Source organism: Sceloporus occidentalis, unplaced genomic scaffold, assembly GCF_023333645.1.
Source record: "Sceloporus occidentalis isolate IW3139 unplaced genomic scaffold, rSceOcc1.0.p SCAF_17, whole genome shotgun sequence".
Lineage (NCBI taxonomy): Eukaryota > Metazoa > Chordata > Lepidosauria > Squamata > Phrynosomatidae > Sceloporus > Sceloporus occidentalis.
This window is the reverse complement of record NW_028316997.1, coordinates 7,298,104-7,325,415: the sequence shown is the minus strand read 5'-3', so window position 1 is coordinate 7,325,415 and position 27,312 is coordinate 7,298,104. Positions and strand designations below refer to the sequence as shown.

Here is a 27,312-nt window from a genome sequence, read left to right as displayed (position 1 = left end):
TATATGTGCAGCTTCTCTGTAAAGCTATTATCACAAATATCTTTTGTGGCACCCGTTTAAAAGGTGACGGCTGCAGAAAGATGGCAGCTCCCACATACAGTAAATCAGAACTACGATTTCATGCTATTACTTATGTGAAAGGTAAAACAAATGTAGAAAATATATTGTACAAAGGTGTAAGAATTAGGATCTGGAATAATCTGGAATGTGACATTTTACCTTCAAGGTGTAATTCTATTCTAAATCTTTACAAAATAATGATATTGGCATGACTTAACAACAAGAATAAGTAAAGTGAATTTACTCACAAACTTTTGGCTGAGACATTGGTTAGTCACAAATAAAATTCAGACAATCCCATAAAAAGAGACGATCCCTCAACTATTCCTGTCTGTTTTCTTTTTTCCTTATAATATTTTGATTGATGTCCAGTAAAAACAGATAGCAGTGCAAATACAATACAATATATATATATATATATATATATATATATATATATATATATATATTTATAAACAAGTCTTTCCTGTTTCTAAGAAGCACTCCAGTTGGTGGTGGTACAAGCCGCCATGAGGTTTTTATGATGGAAAACAAATTCCACAGCATTCCATGCAAATTTCCAAACAGTCTGAAGATTCACAACAGGCGTCCATAATCCCACAATCCATATCACAAGGGCAGTTACAGTCATCGCCCATTTCCTCTCCACAGCAACAGCAGCAAGCTTCGGAACTACAGATGCCACACGATGCTTGTCCCAGTACAATGTTACAAAGTGTAAGAAACTCACAGAATAAGCAGGCGAGGATACAGTGAACACAGCAATCTTCAGTAATGTTTACAGCATCAAGGTTGGTGTAGAAATCACACATAAAATGGGAAGGAAAAAAAAGTGAAGTTAGATAAATGGAGCTACAAAAAAAACATGCATTTCATCAAATCGTCTATTATAAAGTGATACAATTATATATAATAATTCAAAACAATTTACCGTTAGTACAAAAAAAAGACACAACAATTAATAGCACAAAATATAGTTTGGAAATGTGTTTAGGAAACTGTTTATTATGCATTATTATAAGGCGTATTAATAAACTCAAAATGTGTTTTAGTTACATTACATGCAAAACCAAAAGGTTATGACATAGTAAACAAGCTACAAACCAAAGTTTTGCTCAGCAAACGGTTAATTGTTCTATAGCCAGTGCTGAAGAGTTTATATAATTTATAATAAATTATTATTATAATATTTATTTATATACACACACACTATACCAGTTGTATGTGGGGCAGAGTTATTTTATATTGATAGGTCTATCACAACGGCCTTACATTTTTGTCTATAGACTGTGGGAATTGGAGAAGGAAATAGACATGTTGAGTTTCAGTGATACAGCAGCTGGCTATTTTTTCCTTTCTTGCGTTTTTGAAAGGAAATTGAGGCAGCAGGGAAAATTTCCTGTATGACTATGTCAACAACTGAAACATTTAAAAAAAAAAATCTGAATAGTCACTAATATACATAGATTATCTTTACATGAATACATATTTTAATTATTTAATATTTAAATAAATTCTATGTAATTATTTTGAGCAATATATATATATATATATATATATACACATATATATATATATATATATATATATATTGCACTTGGTTCCTTTGTAAATATGATCACCAAACCTTAGAATTTAAAGGGGGGTTACTCCTATTTTTATTAAAGAGGAAGTCCCCTTTTTGCAGATAAAATAATGTACTATATGCAATTATGTTGATTTTGCACCGACAAAAACTTGGTTTATCTCAATTTACTTTATCTACAGAGCTGGAGGCTGCCATTGAAAGTCATGTGATATTTTGGATATCCTTGCTTACTCACGACACTGAGCTGATTCTTTATGGCAATGCTAATGAAGACTGTTCCTCATAGACTTTCATTAGTCAGAACATACAGCTGTGTGAAGCATTCTATTTTTTACTAAAGAAATAAGTGTGTGTGTCTAGTGTCTGAGATAGCAGAACTAGAACTCATACAAATGGTTATTATGCAGCTGTCTGAAATATTATGCAAAATCTAGAGAGATTTTTTAAAAAAGAAAACAGCACAATAGTTTGGAAAATGTATTTTTAATCCAGTACTAGTAATATAAAAAGTGGATTGGAAATTCCCTTTTAATTTAGTTTACTCTTGTGCATCACCTACTTTATTTCAGAGTCAGTTCTTCAAAGCATTTAAAAATACTTAAAATACTGGGCCAGTGTTGTTACAAGAAAATACTATGCACAAGCTAACTAGTAAACTAACCACAACCGGTTAAGTAGCCTTAGATGTCTATTAACAAGTAAAGCAATATATAGTGTACAGTATGGAAATGGCACGACATCTTGATGTAATTAACATCTGGCTAACACAAAAAACAGACACAGGCTGTACTAGAATATGGGCCATACCTTTAGCATTTGTGTTCTGCCAAATATCTCTGCAGACCGATCAGATTACTATTTATATATGGTATTTTAAATTTTAGCTAAACTTAAAGAAATATTTACACTGTTAAAAAAACCCACAAAATTCTGTCTGTGTGCATACAATTTCAAATAGGAAAACTATGCCATCCACACATACTTAACTATGTGTTCAAATATTAAATTAGAAATTTCTTTATTTGATATACAAAATCCATGTCTGTTAAATCTCAAGTGCATTACACACCTATGTATAATATGCATTCTATATTTAGGGCTAAAGTTGCAGAAAACTTTATATACAGCATAGCTCTTAAGTATTTGGACAGTGACAAGCTTTTTTTTTTATTTTGGCTTTGTACCCCAGAACCATGGATTTGAAACAACACAACCAGTAAGAGGATAAAGAGGATAATGTTGCTCCATTTACCACTTACTTTTGGATTTGTCACAATGTTTTAATAAATATGGGTGGTTTAGTTTCAGTTAAAATTACTGATCTGCAATCCCACAGTATGCATATACTTTGTATTTATTATGATACATTATAGCTCTATTTCTTGGTAACTGTTTCTTTGATTGAATTGGATTGACATAGTTCAATTATGATTTGGACTAAAGTGATACTCATGAGTCCCACGTTCTTTGTGTGAATTTAATCAAACATACCAATAATATGTAAAGTCCAAGTGATGAAGAGAAGAAAATGGTTTAAAGTGAAATAATTAATACAACATTAGTAATAAAAAGACAGAAAGCCATTTTATACTTTGTGTTCTAAAGTTACAAGAACTATGAATAACAATGTACATCATAACACATAGTGTGATGGGATATATATGCAAATATATGAAATAATTAACACTTGATACGGAAAGCTCTTTAAATGTGAGTGTTTTATTTTAATGCTTGTTCTTAATAGCAATGTTGTGTGTTAAACTCATTTATGGAACAGAAGGTAAGAGTCAAAGACAATGGGGACATTTCATAAAACAAGATTTCATTGCACACAGATACACCTTGATGTCTACACTCGTGCTAAGGTTTTTCTAAAATGTAGCTCGCAAATCCGACTGTAAATACGGTTGCCATTGAATATCTAAATTACTTGACATTTTGGTTAAGAATGTACCCCATATTTACCCAATGCTGGTGCAGTTGACTGTGGTATTGCACAGTTGCCTCCAGTGCAAAGCAGCACAATCAATTTCATGAGTTCTTATGAGGAATCACAATACTCCTATATTTTGAATAGCTTATTTTTTTGTAGAAGAATAAAAATCATCACCAGCAGTATAAAAATATGTGCTTTTGGAACGATAGAGAAATTAGAGTTTATTAGTGTAGGTTGCTCTGTTCATCGTAACAAGAACACTGACAAGCACTCCATTCAAAGTACCCTTGACCTTCCAAAGACATGATTTGTTAACGTCATACTGTGCCACAGCTACTATGCCTCATATATTTAACACAAGCTGCAGTAAAGGGATAATGTCCCTTTATTATGCATTTAAGTAGTTATTTTGTGCAAATTATGAACCCTTAAAAAAATTACATTTTAATTTGAAACCCTAAAGCTGTTTTGGCTATGACCTTGAAAATGGTTACATCTGCTGTTTATGAACATTTAAAAATCAAATATTTCTTTCTTCACATTCAGTGGTATTTTCCTTTTTTCGTAGGGAAATGTATACTAGCAGCTAAAATACTGTCATGCTCACTTGAAAAGTGTGTTGTGGCTTTCTTTTAATGGATGGTGGGTTTGTCAAGTTATAAAGATGTAATATGACTGGGACTTAGTACTGTTAGGTTAAGCTTAACTTTGAAGCATGACAAATATTTGCAGCAAAATATAATTGTCAAAGTATATAATGAATAGACAAATGCCATCTTAATTTGTAATATGCCATTCAAAAGACTTTGATTTTCAAGTCTTTCAAAACTGTTGGCGCATGCTCTACGCCAGACCTGGGCAAAGCACGGCCCGCGGGCCACATCCGGCCCGCTGAATAGCTCGGACCGGCCCGCAAAGAGTGTCCTGGTGACTCACCAATGAGTCCGGTGTCCCCCCCCGCCCCGGTCACTTACCTTAAACTCCTGTGTTGGAAGCGTTTGTCTCGGGTGCCGGCGCTTTACGCTGGGCGCCGGCATATGACGTCAGACGCCGGCGATCAGCAGTGAAGCGCCGGCACCCGAGACAAACGCCTCACGCTTCCAACACAGGAGTTTAAGGTAAGTGACCGGGGCGGGGGGGGAGATCCTGAGAAGGGGGGGTTAGGGAGTTAGAGGGGAGATACTGAGAAGGGGGGGTTAGGGAGTTAGAGGGGAGATACTGAGAAGGGGGGTTAGGGAGGGAGGTCTTACTGTGTGTGTGTGTCTTACTGTGTTTGTGTGTGTGTCTTACTGTGTGTGTGTGTATCTTACTGTGTCTGTGTGTGTCTCACTGTGTCTGTGTGTGTCTTACTGTGTCTGTGTGTGCCTCACTGTGTCTGTGTGTGTCTTACTGTGTCTGTGTGTGTCTTACTGTGTCTGTGTGTGTCTCACTGTGTCTGTGTGTGTCTTACTGTGTCTGTGTGTGTCTTACTGTGTCTGTGTGTGTCTCACTGTGTCTGTGTGTGTCTTACTGTGTCTGTGTGTGTCTTACTGTGTCTGTGTGTGTCTCACTGTGTCTGTGTGTATCTTACTGTGTCTGTGTGTGTCTCACTGTGTCTGTGTGTGTCTCACTGTGTCTGTGTGTGTCTTACTGTGTCTGTGTGTGTCTTACTGTGTCTGTGTGTGTCTCACTGTGTCTGTGTGTGTCTTACTGTGTCTGTGTGTGTCTTACTGTGTCTGTGTGTGTCTTACTGTGTCTGTGTGTGTCTTACTGTGTTCATAGCTTATTCAGTTATTGTAATAAATATTTTAGCCCATTTTTTAGCTCAAAATATTTTTTCCTTTTTTTTCTCCTCTAAAATCTAGGTGCGTCTTATCAGCAGGTGCGTCTTATAGAGCGAAAAATACGGTATGCACTCCGAAGCCTTGTTCATTTTGTTCACTTCTGTGCTGTGCTAATAGTTATTCAGGCCTTACTTATTCAAGCACCTCTACCAATGACGTAGGCTTGAATAACTTTATTAAACAGCACATAAGTTAACAAAATGGACAAGGCTTCGGAGTTTGTAGTTTGTAGAGGTCTGGCCCTCTAAAACCATTCCAATTTCTCATGTGGCCCCATGGGAAAATTAATTGCCCACCCCTGCTCTACGCACTTAGCCCATTACGACAAATCAAATGTATGTGCACACATTAAGCTGCATACTGGATAGATTAATATCAATTTTCCTTACTTATTGAGTTAGGCATCGTAGACAAGAAACATGCTACAGTGTTTATGTTTTTGATTAGTTTAGTGAAGGGAGTAGAAATTAATATTTAATTTCCAGTTAGAGATTTCTCCTTCATGGAAGTCTCACAGAGAGTGTAACCGTAAATAAACTCACTTACTGAACATTGACCTTGGTCATCCTTTTTTTAGCTAGCTATATTCACAGAGTTCAGAACACTCAAAGCAGATCTCCAGGCACTCGGCTGTCTCACAGCAAGAATCAAAAAGGGCAAAGTCACAATCAAAGTGGTAGTTGAGGTCCTCAGCAGGAGTTTCCTCAAGGCCCACACAGATACTGGAACAGCAGCCACAGCAGGTGTTACATGCCTCATGCAGACAAGTGGAGCAAGCCTGGTGTGGGCCAAGGATGAACCCAGTGCACTGACAGAAGAGACAGGCCAGAATCAAAGAAGCACAGCAGTCTAATACAAACAAGAAAGAAGGTATACTAAAATGGTGATACGGAGGAGGTGAGGGAAAAAAAAAAGGAAATAAAAATAATAAAATGTCATATTGAAAACAGGATACATATGTTTTATTAAAAAAAAATCAGCAAAGGAAAACAAAAAAAATAATATCATGCAATATAAATATACAGTATATATATGTATAAATATGCATATATATGTATGTTAGCAATCATTTACAGAAGATGAAAATACTGTATCATATATTAAAAGGTTTTCTTATCTGAAAAAAAAATAAAATAAATGGTGACCCACTTTGAAGCAAAGAAAATGTATACATGCATAGATTAGTAATGGTGTGTAAAATATCCAATCATTAATTTTATCTATAGAAAAAAATGTTTTTTTCTAGATAAAAAATGACCTAAAGCATAGTATCATTGTAGTGATGGCTCTGTCAGGCTCCAACGCATGTGGTGGAGTGTTTACATATTTCACATGGTGATCACTAACTACACAAGTTATAAAAAGCTGCATCTCGAGATACATGCAGAGTTATCATGTGATCTTAGTATTACATCAATTTGGTTCAAGGATCTTCATTAGACAGATCATGTCCTTGTATATGGCATATGTGTACAAAAGTCCTGCTGGATCCCACAATATGAGTTGAGTGGCAGAAAGGTGCTGTAAAGTATAGCACAAAACCGAAACAGAATCTTAATATATAATTCACTAAAGTAGTGGCACAGCACTGACTCACTGTGTAGCCATATCCGCTACAAAAAAACCAAGGTCAACAGAGCACCTGCAGGCACTGGTACATGCCTCACCTCCCTACCCAGACCAGGCTCCACATCTATATGGGTGTAGGTTCCTGAGTAGGTGGGCAATGTTCGGCTATGCGTTCAGGAGTGGGACCCCGGGGGACTCCTTGACTTCAGGGAAGGTAAGGGGTAGCTTTGTAGCTGGTGCTGGCAATAGATGGCCACAGATTCCCCTGTATCCACAGAGGAGCACCTCTACATTGTGGGTGGCATTGTTGTCCCCAACCCAGAAGTCATAACATAGTAATTTAAGTTGAAAACAGACAGAAGTCTATTAACATCAACCTTTATGTTAATCCATAAGAATGGAAAAACAAAAAAAACACACACACACTGAAGTGATTTTCAATTTGCTTCTCAGAATAAGGAAAAAAAATTCTCCTTCACGCTAAAATGGATTTTGCACTAATTCAACAAGCTATAACTAATACCATTACATAGAGCCAGAACACTTTACAATAAACCTGAATTTTGGTAACTAAGTAACATAGAAAGAAACTACTGAATAGTTCATAAAATGCCCATTTACTGTATTTGCAGATTATAAAAAGTTTTTTCAGAAAAAAAATCATCTAAAAATGGATCACATCTTATAATCAAGGTAGTCTACCTCAGATCTGTCATTTACACTCTGATTCACACTTTCATTCACATCCTCTCTCAATGTCTCTCTCTTCTTCCTTTTTTATTGATTATTTTATATATAAATATACAAAACTGTACAAAAGGACATATGCATATAGGAGATCGTTGACACAGGGTGCTCTCTTATCACATAAGGTGAGCTAGATTATGGTTTGAGTTAAGGGGCTCCACTAAAACAATTTTTAATTGGCAGGGGCTGAGTCTAAGCAATCACAGGGGAGTTATTTATAGATACTTCTAGTTCTTATAGACGTAATTCCCAGTCGCTCGAAGCTTTATCAACAAAGACATGAAATTTCCCCGTAAGGAGGCCACTCTCCATCTGCAGCTGATATTCAATTTGAGTTTTGAGCTCTATCCAGGTGACAATCTTTTGGCTTTTCCAATGTTTAGCTATTTTCGGTGCAATTAAAACACGTGGAAGTAAATATGTCTTTATTTTATTTAATTTAGTCCAATTTAAATGAAGCAAATACATGTCTCTATCTTTCCTAATACCAACTATTTCCAGTTGCTCTAAGATATTGTTAACCCTGTGCAGCTCCACCAAATGTGGTCATACGTGCCCTTATCTGACATCTCCAACATACACTCTTAAAGTGAGGATATATTTTACTTAATTTATCAGGGACCATAGTACCATCTATGTAGTAATTTGTGTTGAAGTTCCATAATGTTCTGACAATTCATATTTTTACTATTATCCTCTTCCAGACCTCTGGGTTTATCTCTTTACCTAGATCTTTCGCCCACTTTGTCTGTACGTTTAGCTTGGTATTAAGAATATCTTTAATGTCCAAGAGGTGACTTTGACAAATCTGCCTTATATTGGCATCTTCTTCAAAACTCTTATTTATTTCCTCAGTATATATATACTTAGATAGGTAAATACTTCCCGGTAGGGATATCAAATTCTTTTAAATGAATCTTTTATCAATTGTTTATATTTTTTAAGTTCTTGTCTAGCCAAGTTTTTATTGAAAGTTCCTTGGTGTCTCTCTACTTTCTCAGCTGACCTCTTCAATGTCCCTGTCTCCTTCCCACAGCTTGAAATATGTTGACATGATCAATAAAGTTCTACTATGTTATGTAAATTAATTTTAGTTGAGTTGTGTTTTATTATTTACTCAGAATAATTTTATTGTTGCTACAGCGAGAACCAGTAGAATGCAGAAAAGATCAGTGCATACTTTTTTTTGGTCTCAAGAGCTAAGCATTTGCTGAGAAACTAACAATTAGCAGGTTTTGAGTATTTTTTTCCCAATTCTATGTTTTCTAATAAAAAAAAGTGTTATACTCAGTAAGACATGTGAAACAGCATCTTTAAATGCTACATAAAACACGCCATTTAATTAAATATTTATATTAACATATCATTTGCATTTTATACATACATTTAAGCCTGCAAGTTATAAATCCACTTTAACTACCGGTAATTTGTTTTCCAAGAGATGCATGTAAATATTTATCATATAAATGTGTTTAGTAATCAGTTGTCAAACATTTTTGTTCTTGCAAGCCATAGCAAAAGCTTTAAACCACCCAACCAATCAAATGTAGACATCTAAATAAGGAAAGTTTTGCTAATGTGAAATTGATCAAAAACTTGCAAAATTATAAAGTTGATTCTAGTTTTTGGTCAAATCAGTAGACACCAAGGATACTTTGGCATATGTTATTTCCCAGTCTCACTCATGCCTACCACTAATGGTTAAAAAAGTTTGCTCCAATTGTTCCATGGAAATATTTGAGTTTGGAGCAAGAGTTCCTGAACAAAGGCTTAGCAATTGTTAAGCCTCATATAAAAAAGTAATTTTCCTTTTTAAAGTTAGTGTGGCTTCAGAGTACGTTCATGTGTAACAAGATTGAAAAGGCTGCAGGTTTTTGGACATCATAAAGTTTCATTATTGGGTAAGGGAGATTTTGGAGTGATATGTTTTTCATGGGTAATATAATCTTCATTCCTGGCTCCTACAGTTAAATTCTTTCTATGCCGAGCAATTTAATTTTGCTTTCTTATATACACCTTTTGTTTTAACCACTTAAGAAGGGGGAAAGCCAGGCGTGAGTGCATATTTTCATTATATCCTCTTACGTAACAAGCCTCATCCTCTCTCTATCATCTATTCAATTAAATCCATAAACAGGTCAGTTGAGTTTGGATATAATAAAATTTTGTCAAGTTTTATTTAACTGTCTTGTCCTTATAATTACTTTCATGCTGTGGTCCTTGGTAATTTATGAGTTGCTAATATTATGATATTATTGTTTGCCTGTTATGGGTCATCAAACAAGTACTCAGTCTAGAGTTCCTGATAAAATAGACTCCATTTGCAGAGACAATTGTGTTGTGCTTTGCAATCTCTGAAATAAAGCTTTTATCTAATTCTTTCAATACGAAATAGTGAGTCCAGGCCAGTAAGAGGTAGAAAAAAGGGGTGCAAAATGTCTAAAGGGCTTGCTACTACTTCAGTCAAATATCTACTTTACATTGTTTCTTAGGTGTTCTGAAAGTACACCTATTGTTCCTCTAATAACGTCTGGATTGTTTTTAACTTACCAAAACATTACGGTCTCGATTCTCTCTCCGTTACCACATCTTTCCTTTTCAATAAATGCCTGGACAATTTCTCTTCCTGATTTACACTTTTTAGCCAATGAACAACTGACTGCCTCTTGGTCAGTTAACTGGATGCTCTTGTCCTACTGTCCAACACTAGTGGTATATATTGCGCTACTACACAGTTGGCAAACAAAATGGAAGCCTATGGCTTATCTATACTCCTGCACCATCAAAGACAAGGCAAACAAAATGAAAGCCTATGGCTTATCTATACTCCTGCACCATCAAAGACAACCATTTTTACCATAGACATATGGTTATTCTACCATAGAATAAAACAGCAAGTAATAATAATTGAGTCAAATTACATCATCTTTATGATTAACATCCCAGTAAACAAGTTTGTTTTTACTATATAATCAAGACACGTTAAAACTTTTACCTTTTATTAAGATGTTTTAAAAAAATATAATAATAATAATATCAGGGACCCTACATTATACATAGTGGTTTTCTTCACCTGACTGCAATTACAAACCATTGTAGATCGTGTTTTAATAAAAGTGAAAAATAAATAGCTTCATTATGTAATTAGCACATATTTATGTACATAACTTTGTTTAAGATAAGAACATTATATTGCACTAAAACATCTTACCTTCTGGTGAGGAAGATGGTTTTTGAGAATAAGCTGAACTCATTTTGCTTTTTTTGCTTCCATCACTGCTCACAGAGAAGCTGGACTGGATTTTCCTGTGCATTTTTTGAGAAACAGGAGCGGATAACTTTCTATGATCTGAAGCAACATGTTTGACCCCATTGCGGATTCCATTGATATTACTAAGACCTACATGACCATTCTGTAGCTTTCCAGTGTCTTCTTCACTCTGTTGCAGTGCTGAAGTGTTTGGCTGAGGCAAACGCTGAGGCTGGGCTAATAGATAAAGGAAAGAGATGAAGAGATTAAACAGAATTCTATAAAACCACAGCCAGAGGCACTAGAAAGGAGACAAAACAGAAAAAAAGATATTGCATATCTATCTATAATAACATTGTTTCTGAGACAACCATTCTTTATTCCTGTAAGCAGCCAATAAGTGACAGGAAACAACTCCCACTGAAATAAATGAGAGTGATTTCTGACTGTAAGCAGAATATAAGCCAAATAACTGGGGCAGCCTCATGCATTTAGAACGGGCACCATGCAGAAATTTAAAGGGACTACTCATTAAAGTGCATATGATGGCTGGAGTTTTCCATTATGCACAAAAATGGCAACCAACATCTTATTTCAATGCCAGGATGAGGGCAATGAGAAATGCTTCAGCACATCTTGTTGCAAACCGTAATGACTACTAAACTGAAGAATATTTTAGTTTCAGTACAGAATACTGCTTTTCAAAATATAATAATTTTATTACACAAATGCGTTTCATTTATAGGTAAACTAAGTCTTGTAAATTACCAACATAAATACAATATAAAAATTATTTTTCTGTATGGTTAAATGAGATTTTATAAAATATGTGTGCCAAGGTGATGGTCGTATTAAAATAACAGAATTCATCAAATTGCATGTTTCAAAATCCTTTACACTCTTCAATACTAGAAACATCAGGTCATGCATAGAAAAGTCAAGCCTGGCAGAATATTTTTTTTACATGATCACATGGGCATACATTATGTTTCTTCAAATGCACAGCTATATAGAATGGGGAGAAGGACTTGCTACTTGTCATGGTTTTATAACACCTGCCATGGGATTACCACAATTTTAACCTCTCTTCAACCAAAAGACAGGTTCGGACTGGGGATTACAATTGACCCTTGCAATTTAAGATGGCCTCACACTACACTCTTACACTGTTTCAGTGTAGCAGAGTGTTTCAAGTCGGTGGCCCCACATTAGACAATGGAAGCTGCCAGACTGTAATTAGTACGTGGGATGCTTTTGATACACAAATTAGGGTATATAAAATGAAATAAGTTTAGATTGAGCATGACCCTATTTAGATGTACTTAGGATTCACAATGTCCATAATACACAGATTGATATGATGACCAATTCTTACAGTTAACACTTTAATGAAAAAGGTGACACACCTTGTGTCTTTGTGTGTATGTCTTAGACATATCCATATTGGCAGAATGTATTTTATCTCACTTGCTGTGCTCTGAACAGTGGTGGATTTTTGTCCCACCATAAGCATACAGACTCACTGACTATAGAGTAGTTTCTATTCGGCACTAATGACATATAATAAGATGTATGTGGAATGTTCAGCTCTAAGCTGCGCTTAAATGCATTGTCTAAAACAATGTGTCTTAGACATTTCCATATTGCCCTAAGTCTATTTTATTTTGCTATTTAATAACACTGGTGCCTCAAGACCTTCTACCAGTGCCATATTTTAGCACATTCTAAGAAATGCCAATAGCATAGAAGGATCTTTTAGAGACAAAGAGTACACCAATGAACCAGCTGTCAAAATGTGGAAATACAAAATATGTGCTGTGGTGCTAGGGGGCTACTATTTAAGGGTTTCTGCTTAGGGGGGTGCTTTATAGGGTTCATTTCAGTTTTTCAACACTATACCCTTAATTACTATGATATCTGAGAAAAAGGGCTCATGTTTTTCTCTTCAAATGATACATTTTTTTCTGAGCATACTCTGCTAGATGTTGGCTAGAACTGAAAAAATATGTTTGATGTGATGCAATGACAATATCTTTCTAAGGGGACTGTGTTCTATAAACATTTTCACCTGTAAAACTGGACTCCTGAACATAATTTACCTTCTCTCTTCACATACTAGCACTTCTAGAGACTGAAGAAAATTGACTGTTGCAGCTTATCATTTTGTGTTTATTATGTTTTCAGTGCCCTCAAAGGAAACAAATCACTCTACTGTGAAAGGAAGAAAACCAAGATCTATATCTTAACATTACAAATGACCCTGTATGGAGTGGCTTTTTCGAAAAGGGTATAGGTTTAACTGTGACTGTATTTTGCATATGGTAAACAATAACAATTATAAGTAATAGTAATAATTACATTATTATTGCACTAAAAACTAGAAAAAAATTTAGAAGTAGAAAATAATGTTCATGGACAACATAATATTTTGCCACCTTGTTCTAATATTGTTTGATCAAATCATGCAAAAGAAAAGCCTTTCAAACACAATCACATGTGCTATCAAGTTTTCACTCAGATGGTCTTTGGCAAAACGTTTGCACTCCAACGCTCACATTCACAGCTACTGTAGGTACAAACCACAACGTGTATATATTCAAGACATTTAATAAAGGGTTCATTTTCTACTAGATATAGATGCAATGCCACCAGCATGGGCTCAAGGTAAAGCATTGCTTAGTCAATATGGAATAGTGTGAGCCCATGTCAGCTCAATCTCCTCTCTTATGGCCCAACCTAGAGCAGTGTCCTCCATAGCTTCTTTATATTCTGGCGCTCCATCTCTTAACCCCTTAATGACAAAGCCCGTATATGTATGGGCTCAAAATGCATTGTTTTCAATGGGTTTAGGGACCGCCCATTGTCCTTAAGGGGTTAAAGATGTCTGGAGCCAAGTGCATTTTGCATGCTGAGCCAGTTAGGCACAGTCCCTCATGGTGTAGTATGGCCAGTGCAGAAATTAGAAATCTCCCTTGTAACCAACCTCTGAGCAGACATACACAAGGGAGCCATAAGCCTAGGCCAGAATATGCTGTTTTTATGTCACTTATATCACTAATTAGCTTGTTCACCTCTATGTGTAAGTTTTTACTAACAAGAATTTTGGTTTTACAAGGATACCTGTGGGTAATTCCATATATTAAGTATGTTACAACGGTCAGTAAAATAATTTAAATTCACACATAATAACAAACTGGTACAAAAGGAGAAGAGGGCCCTGCTCTTGCAAGCTTACAATTTAATCAGATAAAGAACCTGGCCAGTGACATTTTAATTAGACTCAGCCTTGTAATCTATCTAGGGTTGTCACCCTTAGGTAAAAATTATGTACACTTCCAATTAGCATGGGAATTATAATATGTATATAAGTACCACATAACTTTTATCAGATCCCTTTTTATATGCATAATTGTATGTTATGTAATACATGTCTGTATGAAACTGTATTGCAAATACGTGATCATAAGTCCAACTGCGTATGGTTTGCGTGGCTGACAGTGGTGTGTGTGTGTGTGACGCAGAGTGTGATTTGTCTTGCTTAGAGCGGCTGTAGGTGGAGTGTGTGGTAGTGTTATCTATGTGGTTAAGAGAGATGTCTGTGGTTGAGAGCAGTGTGTGTATGGTAGAATGTGATCTCTGTTTATAAAAGTGCTATGTGTGATGAAGTGTGACCTAAGTAGCTGAATAAGCTTAATAAGCGTGTGTAAATTCACCTACCTTAACACACCAAGTACACAAACAAATACACATCGAACACAAAGTACATACGCATTTTTGTATGTAGCTGCTGGGGAAGCCTGGCTCTATTGTGTAATCAACTGCTCTTACCACACAGATCAGGGAGCTACACGTTCCAGACAGCTCAACCACCTACTAGAGCCTAGTGGGTATCAGGACAGGTGGCATCCCCAACTGCACATCTCTTAATGAGCTTGGACGTACACATACACTTGTAATTTCTTTAACTGTATCCAATAGCCACATATTAACATGAATTAATTACAGCTATTAATCTAAAGAATTTTGTTTCCTAACATATGACATTTTCAGAGCATTAATGAGCGAGCTTTGTGAGGAGAACAATGATTGTTAGCTTGAAGTGCAAAAGGTACAGTGCAATGTAGAACTTATGATTTTGTTTTGAATTATTTATATTTTGCCTGTATATTCAAGATTTTTTTTTACAACCTCTGCATTTTAGGCTACGTAATCATATACATTAGATGTAAAAAGGAATTTTTGACAAACCTTTTCTTTTCTGATTTCTTTTCTGGTAACTTTTAACATTTGCTATATCATTCTTAAGAGACTATTCCCTTGAACAAAAGATTCCATTTTACTATCTTTCATACAAACTAAAATTGTATTTTTTGCTATTCAGCAACAAATCAAATACATGTCAAAATCTTAAATAACAGTCATGAGAACACAGTACATCTGGCACCAAGACTAGCTACACAAATGGTTACCAATAATTCACCACTTTCTGCTTTACACAAGAAAAGATTCTCATTTGATTCACATTGAAACATTGAACTTGACTGAAGTTAAGAACTATTCGGCCCATTAAGTCTGTCCATTCTTTCCTGCTTTAAAAAAAATCAAACCTTAGTTAGTCCTGTTCTTCGCTTAGATTCCGCATAACCATTCCATGTAGGTTTAAATTCCATTTTTGTGTTAATCTCAACCTATTCTGCTAGGAGGCTGTTCCACTTGCTTACCGTACTCTCAGTAAAGTAAAACTTCCTTACATGTGGGGATTGTGCTCTAATTATGATTGTTTTCCAAAGGCAATTTACTAATTAGCTAATACATGTTGTTGTGAGCTATAGAACAGTAGAATAACGTAAGAGAAAGCATATCTCATGTTGTAATATTAGCAGCTAGGATAGTTCAACTCTTCAACTATACATGGGATACAACAATGTGATGATAAAGTAAAACCATGTGGTTGTTTTAGCTTGGAGAAAAATATAAAACTGCACTATCAATAGTTTTCTTATTGGGACGATCTTGACGCAATAATCAGTTAAGAAATATCTTTTATTTATGGGTGAAAAGACTTTTTGGTTGGACCACACTATGCTAGACTACAATCAGCTGCAAATGGTCTGTTCTAAATGAGACACAAATTACATATTTATTATTATGTTATGCATATATTATTTCTGAAAAACATGCCCTAATGAACAATGAGTGGTGGCGTTTAATTTGTGAAAACAGATTTCCAGGTAGTCCGTTAAAAAGATGGTTGGTTTGCCAGACGACAGATGCACAGCTTGCATTTACATACCGCCACATGCCCTCCACAGGCATTCTCAACATTAATTAGACAAATTATGCTCACACCTACAACATCCCAACTGCAAACAGAGATCATACCAGCAGCAGTTGACAAAGTACAACATCTGGGAAATAGGATAAATAAGTCAGGTTATATCAGACAGCTATTATTTTTGTGGCTGATAATGGAATTTATATTGCTGCTTATGAGCTCTGGTGCTACACATGAAACGCGGCAGATGTACACTACAACACGCAAACTATTTAATTGCACAAATATGTTAAATGTCTTAACTAATAAATTGGATCTATTAATTATCAAGAATGATTATTAAGAATGATTACATAACTATCATTGCCATTGTTTCATCCCATTTTAGCAAATCCTTCTACTGTTAGATTAGTGTAAGGGAGTTAATCATGAAACGGAAGTGTTTCAAATGAACATGTGGAAAAAAACTCTACAAGGTGGTCATTTTGCCACCAGAGAAAACAGTCGTCCTTCTTGTACTCCAGGGTTGTTTATTCCTTGACAAATAAATGATACTTGATTCAGAGATTCAGTGCCAAGTGTTATCCACATACCTTGGTGTTGACATATAAGGGTCAGACCTCTGAAACACTGCTCTGTTTTCCAGTCAGGGTTATGGGGTAGAATTTGGCACAGCCTTCCAACAGGTCTGCCCCGCTTTTACCACAAAAGCAAATTTTAAGAGCGAAAAAAAAAAATCTGATTCACTCAATTTCTGGTATCCAAAAAATAAACTAATAATAATGTTATTACTAAAGCTGTTTTTCCCCTATAAATATAGAAAAAAAACACCACCGCTACCACAAAATGAAATGTTTCTGAAGCATCGACAGTACAGTTTTGTCTGTTTTCAACAACTTCAAGCATCACACTTGTGATACAGAATCTTGATGCCATCTTGCATGTACTTCAATGTATTTTACTGGATGCACACAAGATCAGGTTTTTCTTAGTTGCTGGAGTTAAGAAATAAGACTTTAGTCTTATTTAACTATTCCTCGTCTGCCTCTATTGAAACCATGGATGCTACAAAAATATCAGGTTAGGAGAGCCGCTTCTAAAACTACTTCTTGAAAAAGGTTTTACAAGGAACTTAATAAATTACTTGTCGAAATTTACTGAGCCCTGTGAACAACTCAGAAATATGACTAGGGCAACAATTAGGCCCCAAATGATAAAACTAACATTTGAAGTTTGTAAAAGGTAGTTCAGCTCTAAGCTATGCAGTCTCTACTGTCCTTTCATACTCTTCGTGAACGTGCCCCAATTGTCATGGTAATAAGGATATATAGCCAATATATCTATTTTTTATCTTTTTTTATTCTATTGCAATCAAGTAATCTCTGACACTGAATTTAAATATTCAAATTATATATATATACATATATACACGGATCATATATATCTTACGTATACCGATATTTACATATATGGACGATGTATGACAATTGCTGTAATTCTTAATGGTTTGTACAATATTTTTGTTGAACCCCTTGAATCAAAGTTCAAAGTCTGCATTTGAGACACATCTTGGTTGCTTCATTTTTGAAATCCATTGCGGTGAAGTACAGAGCCGAAATTAGGAATATTGTGTCACTTGTATCACTCAAATATTTATAAACTTGACGGTATACATACAGTATACTGTGTACATAATGGACAGTTTGCCTTAAACTAGGCATCTATAAATACTTTAGCTTGTTCTGAAAAATACATATACAGATTTTCCTAAAATGTCAACTGTTTAAAAGCTTCTCTCCTAAACATTACTAAAACAAAACTATTAAAATTGACCTTGACACCTATGGGGAAAAATTATCCAGACCCCCTAACACTGAAAGGGTTATACAATACTAACGGGAGTTTAATATTATCTATGAAAAAGCCAATCATACCTATATATATGAGATTAGTGAAGTGTGAGTGGAGAAAGGCTGCAATTATTTCAATATGAATGTAAAAGGGCAATTTTTACCAAAGTTTTTGACAGATAAATATAATCAGGCTTTGCAAGTGTTAATAAAGACAAATTAACCTTGAAAAAGCATATGAAGGAAAATATAACCTTGCCTACTGATAATAAAGCAACATTCACAAATTACTAGCAATTATGTTAAAAATATGGCTTTACAGATACTGCACATCTTTATTTAGAAGTACAAACTTTAACTGTCTTTCCTATAACCTTTCTTATTTTTTGGTAAGCAAATGCTTAATGCAAATTAATACAACTTAACTGAATGCCTCAAAACATGAGCTGTAGTCTCTTTTTTAATATTTAAAAACAAAAGGCTTAGGGAAATTCCTGACATATTACCCATTTTTCAACTTATCCTTTTGAACTAATACAAAGTTGGCCATTGTATGAGCCTTTAAACTACTTCAATAGGTTGCGCTGCATAGCTTTCTAAAACATTAACATTCAAATTACAAGATGTGCTTCTCAGCCGGCTTGTGAAGTGGCTTTTGTCAGCAATTATTTTTGAATATATTCAATGTAGTAAATAGCATATACTGCATCTTCCATGACACAGAAAGCATACATTAATGTAATAACTAGGCACAGTTCTTTAAGTCAGTTTTCCCACTTACTAAATTTTTTATGCTTTTTTGATCTTAATATGAAAACAAAGCAAGCACTAACATCATCACCCAGAAATACTTTAGAAATCGTTTCAGGTACAACAAAACAGAAATTTGAAAGGACTTACAATTTGTTCCAGATGAAAAAAACAGTGTTTTTTTAATAAGAATACATGAATGTGATTTCCAACAAAGATGCAACTAAACAGTTTCAGCAGAACAAATTCCAAAAAGATGTCAGTAGTTATTCTACCCACACACGACACACAGAAATGTGATTATTTCTTGAAATCAGTTAAATCTTTTTTTAGTTTAAACCCTTAAGCAACATTATCTTAACGGACAGAGATGCATCCTAGGGACCCATGGGCACAAAGACAAATGGTTTTCTAGCCTAGTGTGCTTACAAATAATCTATACTACACAAATAATGAATGAAGAAGATAGTGGGTTTATAGTTTATAGTAGTTTAGGTTGAGAAAAGTCTTGCGTCCATCAATCTCAACCCTTAAAGTGAAGTGAAGCGAAAAATTTCATTATTCCTGACCCCAAAACAGGGGAATAGAAAATCAAGTAAATGGACTATGCGCCAAACAGGGGTATACCCCAGGTCCCTGTAGCCAGTCAATATGAAGGACAGATAGGAAAAGCCATTGATCTGTTCTTCTACCAGGAGGTATCAATCACATAGCTCCTGAACATCTCACTGGATGAGTGCTGGGCAGGGCCGTCTTTAATGTGGAGCAAAAGGGGCGATTGTGACTGGGCCCACCACAGCTTACCTCTGTGTTGCACACACACTGTGGGCACACATCTCATGCAGAGTCATGCTAGGGTCAGAAGAAGGGAAGAAATGCTCTGACTCTGACAGTCTCTCCCTAATCTGCAGAGTCAGTGTGGCAAGTAATTTTGTTTTTTTGTGGGTTATTTTGGTGTTGGAGTGGAGGGTGTGATTGCATGCTAGGGAGCGTGGTAAGGGGGGGGCATGCAAAGAGTCCTAACAAAATTAACAGTAACCCTGGTGCTGAGGTGACATACATCACAATCTCAAATATTGCAAATAATAAATAAAAGGGCTTGTAGAATAGCTTATGTCAGTAGAGGAACAGATCCACTCTACCCTGTTCATCCCTATGCATCTAGTATGAAGTCCCTTCTGCTTAGACAGACTGCAAAACAGTATAGGGCACCCATTTTTTACTCTTCAACCCTATCACTTACCCTCCCCTCCTCCTAATCCCATCTGTCCCCTTAATCCCCTCCTTCTACCCTCTCAGACCAATTCATCCATCTGGTGGTTATAGATGTTTCTGTGTTTATGCCTGGTTCATTTTTAGAAATATTTTTGCAGATGTATTTTTTAATGTTTTTTTGTTTTAAAAATTATTTTTATCGGCTCTGTCTATATGCTGTAAACAAATAGTTTTTGGGCACAGCATATTACCTACCGTATGTTTTACCTGTTTGCTGAATTCGCTTCTTTGTATTATAGTACAGGAGGTTACACTAAGTGCCTTAAATATAACCTGCTGGTGGCATGCATATGTATCTAGAAATGGTGGCTAATGTTTGGATGCAGCTGCAGAAAAACAAATGTGCTGCGTGTTTCAAAGTGAAATGCTTCAGCAAGGATCAGTAAAGAAAAACAGTTTGCTACTGATCCATAAAAAAAAAAAAAAAACATCTGCCCCTTTAACCCCTTCGAGACAAAGGCTGATTTTACTTTTTGTACCCTTTGTGACAATGGCCTTTTTAACATTTCTGCGCTGCTTGTGTTTAGCTGTAATTTTCTTCTTTCCCGTTTACTGAACCCACACACATTAGATATTGTTTTTTTCAGGACAAGAAGGGCTTTCTTTAGATGACATTGTTTTGATTGTATCATATTATTTACTATTAAAAAAATTATAAAATATGGTGAAAAATTTAGAAAAAAATAAAAACTTTTAGTTGAAAAATCTTTTACTCATCTATAAAAGGTAATGAAAAAACCTGCTAAATAGATTCTACTATTTGTCCTGAGTTTAGAAATACCCAATGTTTTTATGTTTTTTTGCTTTTTTCTACCCATTATGGGGCAATAAGTACAGGTAGCGTTTTGCTATTTCAAAGCCATTTTTTCCAAATCTGGTAATTCTTCCCCCCATGTGCCATTTCGGGTATCTTTGAACCCGGCCAATGCAATTTACCCCATCAAGTCATATATTTTTGAAAACTAGACAGCCCAGGGTATTCCAAATGCTAGTATTTTAACTCTTTCCATGCACCATATCTACCACCAGTCTTTGTCAAACTTTATGGTAGTCATTTTTTTGCATTTGTTTTGTCATACACATTTTACTTCAGGTATGAATTAAAATGTTCTAGTTTATGTCACTATCACAAAACACCCCAATATGTGTTCAGCAACATCTCCTGATCGCAGCGATACCCCACATGAATGATTTTGCCTGGCTGTTTGGGGGCAAAAGGGCCACATTTGGGGCATGCGCATTTTTCAATGTTGAACTTTGGCATTTGGGGATCCACTGCCCATGCCCTATTTGGTACATCTTTGAGCCGGGCCATTTCAGTGTGCCCAATAAACCCATATATTTTTGAAAACTAGACACCCCAGGGTATTTCAAATGCTAGTATTTTAACTCTTTCCATGCACCATATCTACCACCAGTCTTTGTCAAACTTTGTGGTAGTCATTTTTTTGCATTTGGTTTTCCACACACATTTGAATTCAGGTATGAATTAAAATGTTCTCGTATATGTCACTATCACAAAACACCCCAATATGTGTTCAGCAACATCTCCTGAGTACAGCGATACCTCACATGAATGATTTTGCCTGGCTGTTTTGGGGCACAAGGGCCACATTTGGGGCATGCGCTTTTTTCAATGTTGAACTTTGGCATTTGGGATCCACTGCCCATGCCCTATTTGGTACATCTTTGAGCCAGGCCATTTCAGTGTGCCCAACAAAACCATATATTTTTCAAAACTAGACACCACAGGGTATTTTAAATGCTGGTATTTTAACTCTTTGCATGCACATATTTTACCACCAGCATTTTTTCAAAGTTTGCAGTAATATTTTTGTGTGTGTATTTTTCCCACACACACCTACTTTATGTATGAATTTACAGCTCCTGGTATATGCCGCTGTCACACGACACCCCATAATGTGTTCAGCAACATCTCCTGAGTACAGTGATACCCCACATGCATGGGTGTGTCATTTTTTGGGGGAACTAAAAGGCCACATTTGGTACGTGTGCATTTTTCTAATTGGAAATTAGATGTGTGGCCATCCTTCCCCCTGTGTTAATTGGGACGTTGTTGAACCTGGCCCATTCAATTTACCCCATCAAATCATACATTTTTTAAAAGTAGACACCCCACGGGCATTTAATATGCCAGTATTTTAACTCTTTCCATGCGAGAATTGTTTTAAGCTAATATGCTAATTTTAGGACTTGCTCACAAAAATATATTTTTTATATATATATATATTTTTTTTTTATTTTTTTTTAAAAAAAATTTAACTTTTTTTCAACTTGGAGGTTCCCCTGATAGTGACATCAGTGGGAAATGATTTTTACATTTTACTGTTTTTTTACTATTTTTTTCTAATTATTATTAATTTTATTTTATTTTTTAATTTATTTTTACTAATCACACTGTGATTAGAAAGCTGGGCTCCATTGACTTGCATGGTGAATGCAGTACCTGTATTCAACCTGCAAGTGGAGCCAAAGTTCTCTAGATGGTCTGGACTATCTAGCGAACTTTTAAAATTTGTGGTTCCTGTTACAGGACGGCGGCCATCTTCCTTGATGGCGAAGATTGCCGGCAGCTGCGGCTGTGACCGCTCTCCGGAGCGGTCACAGCCCATCAAAAGGTTAGTGTTTGGTGTCGCTGGATGCCTCCTGATCGAGGCATTCCAGCGACACCATTTAAGTTTAGGAGGCGATCGTCGATCGCCTCCTAAACGCTTTTAAAACGGGCGTCCGCCGCCATACAAAGTATGGCGGATGTTGACGCCCCGTGGAGGGGCCAGAGATGGCCCCTTCGTGCCGATCGCGGCGTTGCTGAATGCCTCGAGGTCGAGGCATTCAGCAACGCTTTTTGGGTGCAGAAAGCGATAGTAGATCGCTTTCTGCACCCGTTTAAAGACGTGCCGGTCCTGGCACGTCAATTGTCGTAAAGCACATGCTTTTCCGTGCCGTGCCAGGACCGGCAATTGTCATTAAGGGGTTAAGTTTAGTTATTACTTGGCATACTTGGAATGTTATGGTAGCGATTCTCAGAATTTGAAGCTGTAGCAAGAATTAACCTAGTCTGATCAAGTAAAACGAATAGAAGTTGTAGGATAACACACCCAGTTTTGTGAAAGGATAAAAAGAAAAACAAGAGGAGTTTTTGGTACATATTGAAGCGATCATTCCCGGTGTGTTTTTGTAAATTGCTGCACGGAAATATGAAACCCTTCTATGATAGCTCAGAGTAAATGCTGGCACAGAGTGTGTTTTGGGTATTTCTTTTTCTTTCAGAATCTGTGTTAAAATGTTACTCTTTAGCAGCTGTAGAAAAAAAGAGGGACAAACAGCAGCTGGAAACACTTTGAGCATGAAAAGTTAGTTGGTATTACATTGCATACACACAAACCATGCAGGCACAAAGTTGAAAAATCTAATGATTTTTTGTTCTCATAGCTACAATTGCTCTTTTGCAAACTTGATGAAGAACCCACGTATTAAAACAGAATTGATTTCATATCTAATATAAAAAAGAAATATAAGAAAATATCAATCTTTCTAGCCAATTAATACATTTAATTACTATACACTACAGGAAACATTCTGTATTTTGTATGAAATAATATTCGGGAAAATAATGTATGCTATTTTAGGTAGGTTACCTGCACAAACAACATAGAGTTTGAGATCCAAGAGTACATTTCACAATGGGGCGAAGCGCGTCGTGGGTTAATGTGCACTGACACAGGCAAAATGAATCTCAAAGTGAAATACTATTTATTAGTGGGCCCTAGGCAAATGCACGCATTCAACAATAGGTGAGGATGTTTCCTCCCAAAGATGTAAAGAGACAGTTATGCCATCATGTGCACCCTAATGCATATGCTGCTTTAAATTATTTTTTCCCCTTGCAAATCCGTGTGGGGATTGATCACAATCACCTCCACCCCATGCACTTCCCCCAGTTCATTGCTTTCCAATACACATAGATGGTATACTCACTGCCAGACACCTGCAGTGCTGGCTCCAGTGATATATCCAGGGGCCTAACACATGAACAGAAATCACTCCCATTGAGAAGTGTGCGGCTGCCAGCTGGATATGCCCGGCTGCATGATTATAAAAATGTAGCACGTGGCCTCCGGCTTTAAAGTTATGCGTTTACCAAAAACTTACTTTTGACAGTCACATCTTTACTGGTATCTCCCAAAACGTCCCTGTCTTCTAAATCTGTTTGAACAGCTTTGTTTTCAAATTGGTTTGTAGCTTCCGTATCCATATTTTCTTTTTCACATTTTTCTGAGCACAGGAAAAGAATAAATGAGTTAATGATCCAAATCAAGATAACTTAATACAAACATTCAAATCACACTAAAGCTGTGTGTATAGCAAATTCACAGTTTTAATAGGGCAATCAATCAAAATGATATATCGGTATTTCACAACTGTCTTAAAAAGGCACTGTAAATATTTACCACTGGTTTGCAGGGTTCAATGCATATTAGCTTAAAACAACTAATACCTTCATTGTAACACTTATATCATTTGCATATGAACATAACTAAATTAAAATCTAAAGTTAATTACATGGCTATATGTGATTTCAAGAATTCACATGCCTCACATCTCAAATGATATGGATATGTGTTGGTATATCAGAACAATGCAATTTCTCTTCTACATCAGTAGCTCTTCAAATTTAAAGGATGGTTTGCTCTCTCACCGCAAAATTATCACAGGCTGAAAATACCATAGAGATGAACTGATAGTGTCGATGGAGTACACTGCATGAATGTGATGTTAGGACACCTGAGCTGGAGGGGGTGGCTATTAGTGGAAATGGATGGAGAGAGCCGTGGCCACTCGCTAATCTTACCTAAGGAGCCATCTCATAAAACTCTGCTTAATAGCGTTGTGAGGTGGCAGTGTTATACAGCTCCCTGGGCCAGTTGTGGGAAATCTCTCCTTATTTCCCTCTCCTTACACCTGGAATGTTCTTTGTTTGTACTTTAATATCTGTTTAAGGTTTATAACTTAATGTTTGATTTTAACCTCCTACCTGAGCCAAATTTTTTAAATATTTAAAGGAAGGGTTTGAGCATTCAACGGTATATTTCTAAGTCTCTGTTTCTTTAACAAACGTTTTTACTGCATAACTTACAAAAGATCAACATGGCTGTAAACAATCTCCAGTGCTAGAGGCTCATAGATCACTAACTTAAACAAAGCAGGTTCAGCATAGGATAAAGAATATAACTTCCTCCTTCCTACTTGGGTAGAAGTATACCGAAGCAATTGTCATCAAGAGATGATGGAAATGAAAGCAAATTTGCATACAATACCCTGGTAGCAGCTTTTGGTATATGTCAGATCGGGAACATAGATGTATAAGCATAAGTGCTTGGATCTAGATTAATGCTATATAGAAGCCCGAAAAGTATGTGTCTTTATATAATACATAATAGAAGCGCACTATATTAAAAACATGGCTAATCTAGTAAAATATATTTTACTCTGTTGAACACCACATTTAATGTGGTTTTAAAACACTACAAATCAAAGGTCAGGCATCATAAAACAGCACTGGCCTGAATCTTCCTTTTTTTCTAAGTATATACATTTAATATTCACATAGGGTGTGATCGTGAAACTATAGTTAACATTTAAGCAGTCACTGAAAGTTCCAAGAAGGTTTTGCATTTGTAATGAAATGTCAGGAAGATTTGTGTGTGTGCGTGAGTCATAAAGTTGCCACTCTGCAAATCTCAAAGACGGGAAGCTTTGTCGGCAAGCAGTTGTTTTTTTGTTTTTTTTTTCTGAAGCAAATTTTAAATTAAAGGGGCAGTTTACTGTCCCTGAGAGCCCTCATAGAAAAATATATACTTATATTTAATATGAGTTCTTCAGGAACAAAGAAAAAAAAAATACGTACCTGATGTAGAAACTGCAGCTGCTGTCCACCTCTATGGTCTGACAATTCTTGCCACTGATTGAATGCTTGAAGCAGCCAATCAGTGACAGGAAAGCTCTCTCATTGAACAGACCCCTGCCCGCAGGGTTTCCTGAGCAAGCACTGGAGCTGGCTGGAAGTGATTATATTAGGTGCATGGAGTTGTGTTTGGCCTACACATCTCCTCCACAAAATATAGCTGGGGGCAGGGGAATGAAGAACTTCATTTGAAGACCAGCTGAGATTCCATGAATGGTTTAAAGTTTAAATACTTGATCTAACTAGATGTGTTTTATTTTCCATACAAACCCATTTCCAACACATGTTTTATTCTATAATGTTATCGTTTTTAGTCTGGTTACAAAATTCCTTTCAAGAAGACATGATAGCAACTGCTTGGGAGCAAAACTATTCCCAACAGGGCTTCTCATCCTTCAGCAATATCACCTGCAATCATTGAACCCAAAAGGGCTAACATAGAGATGTTACTTATTGGTGTCTGACATTATGGTGGCTACATATATATATATATATATATATATATATATATATATATATAACAATCGCAATAAATAGAGACCCCAAGATATTTTATATGGCTGATACCTATAAACAGTGTATTTCTATCAAATTGATTTTGTCTGGGAAAATAAACTATTTGACCAAATTTACTGAAAATGCCCAAAGGTTCCTATGAATCGGAACATCTAAAAAGGGAGGATGTTCCCATGGGAAAATCAGGAAGATGCCCTCCTGAACTTGTTTATGAGTGCTTGAGAAAATTATTTCCACCACCAGGCTGGCCAGCTGGCATTACTTTTCAGAAATCTGGCAGGCTAATTGTCTGGAAGGATGATAGGATGTTATAGGCTAAAATTAAGAGCACGTTTTATTGCCAAACTGGGATCCATAATTAAAAGGGCTGCAAAGATGTGATATAGTGTATGTTTTGTTGACAAAATCACTTGCAAAAAATGGTTATTTATGTATAGCTGTCCAGCACAATTAGATATATTAGCTGTGCTACACAAAAAAAAAATCGGTCTCACTATTTTCCTCAACACTCTTTATGTCACACATGCCAGGCTCTTAATATAAATGTCCTCTTACTTCCAGTAAAGTGGTATTTTCATCAGACCTGGTAGTTGTATATTTTTTGTACAACAAACTTAACAGGAACAGAAAGTACATACCATAAATAGTCTTGATTTAGTTTGACTATGTGTAAGCATCTATGTGGTG

General features: G+C 36.0%; 1 protein-coding gene across 1 annotated transcript in view; it reads right to left on the bottom strand.

The window, feature by feature from the left end:
* Positions 1 to 578: 578 nt before the first annotated feature.
* The window catches only part of LOC149302793 (myoD family inhibitor domain-containing protein-like), a 54,089-nt gene continuing 27,355 nt past the window's right edge, over positions 579 to 27,312 (bottom strand). The window contains exons 2-4 of the mRNA XM_089481987.1: positions 24,297 to 24,419; positions 10,935 to 11,210; positions 579 to 826 (exon numbers count right to left, since the gene is read on the bottom strand). Coding sequence (XP_089338113.1) covers positions 579 to 826; positions 10,935 to 11,210; positions 24,297 to 24,419 — 647 coding nt within the window. The remainder of the gene's footprint in view (positions 827 to 10,934; positions 11,211 to 24,296; positions 24,420 to 27,312) is intronic.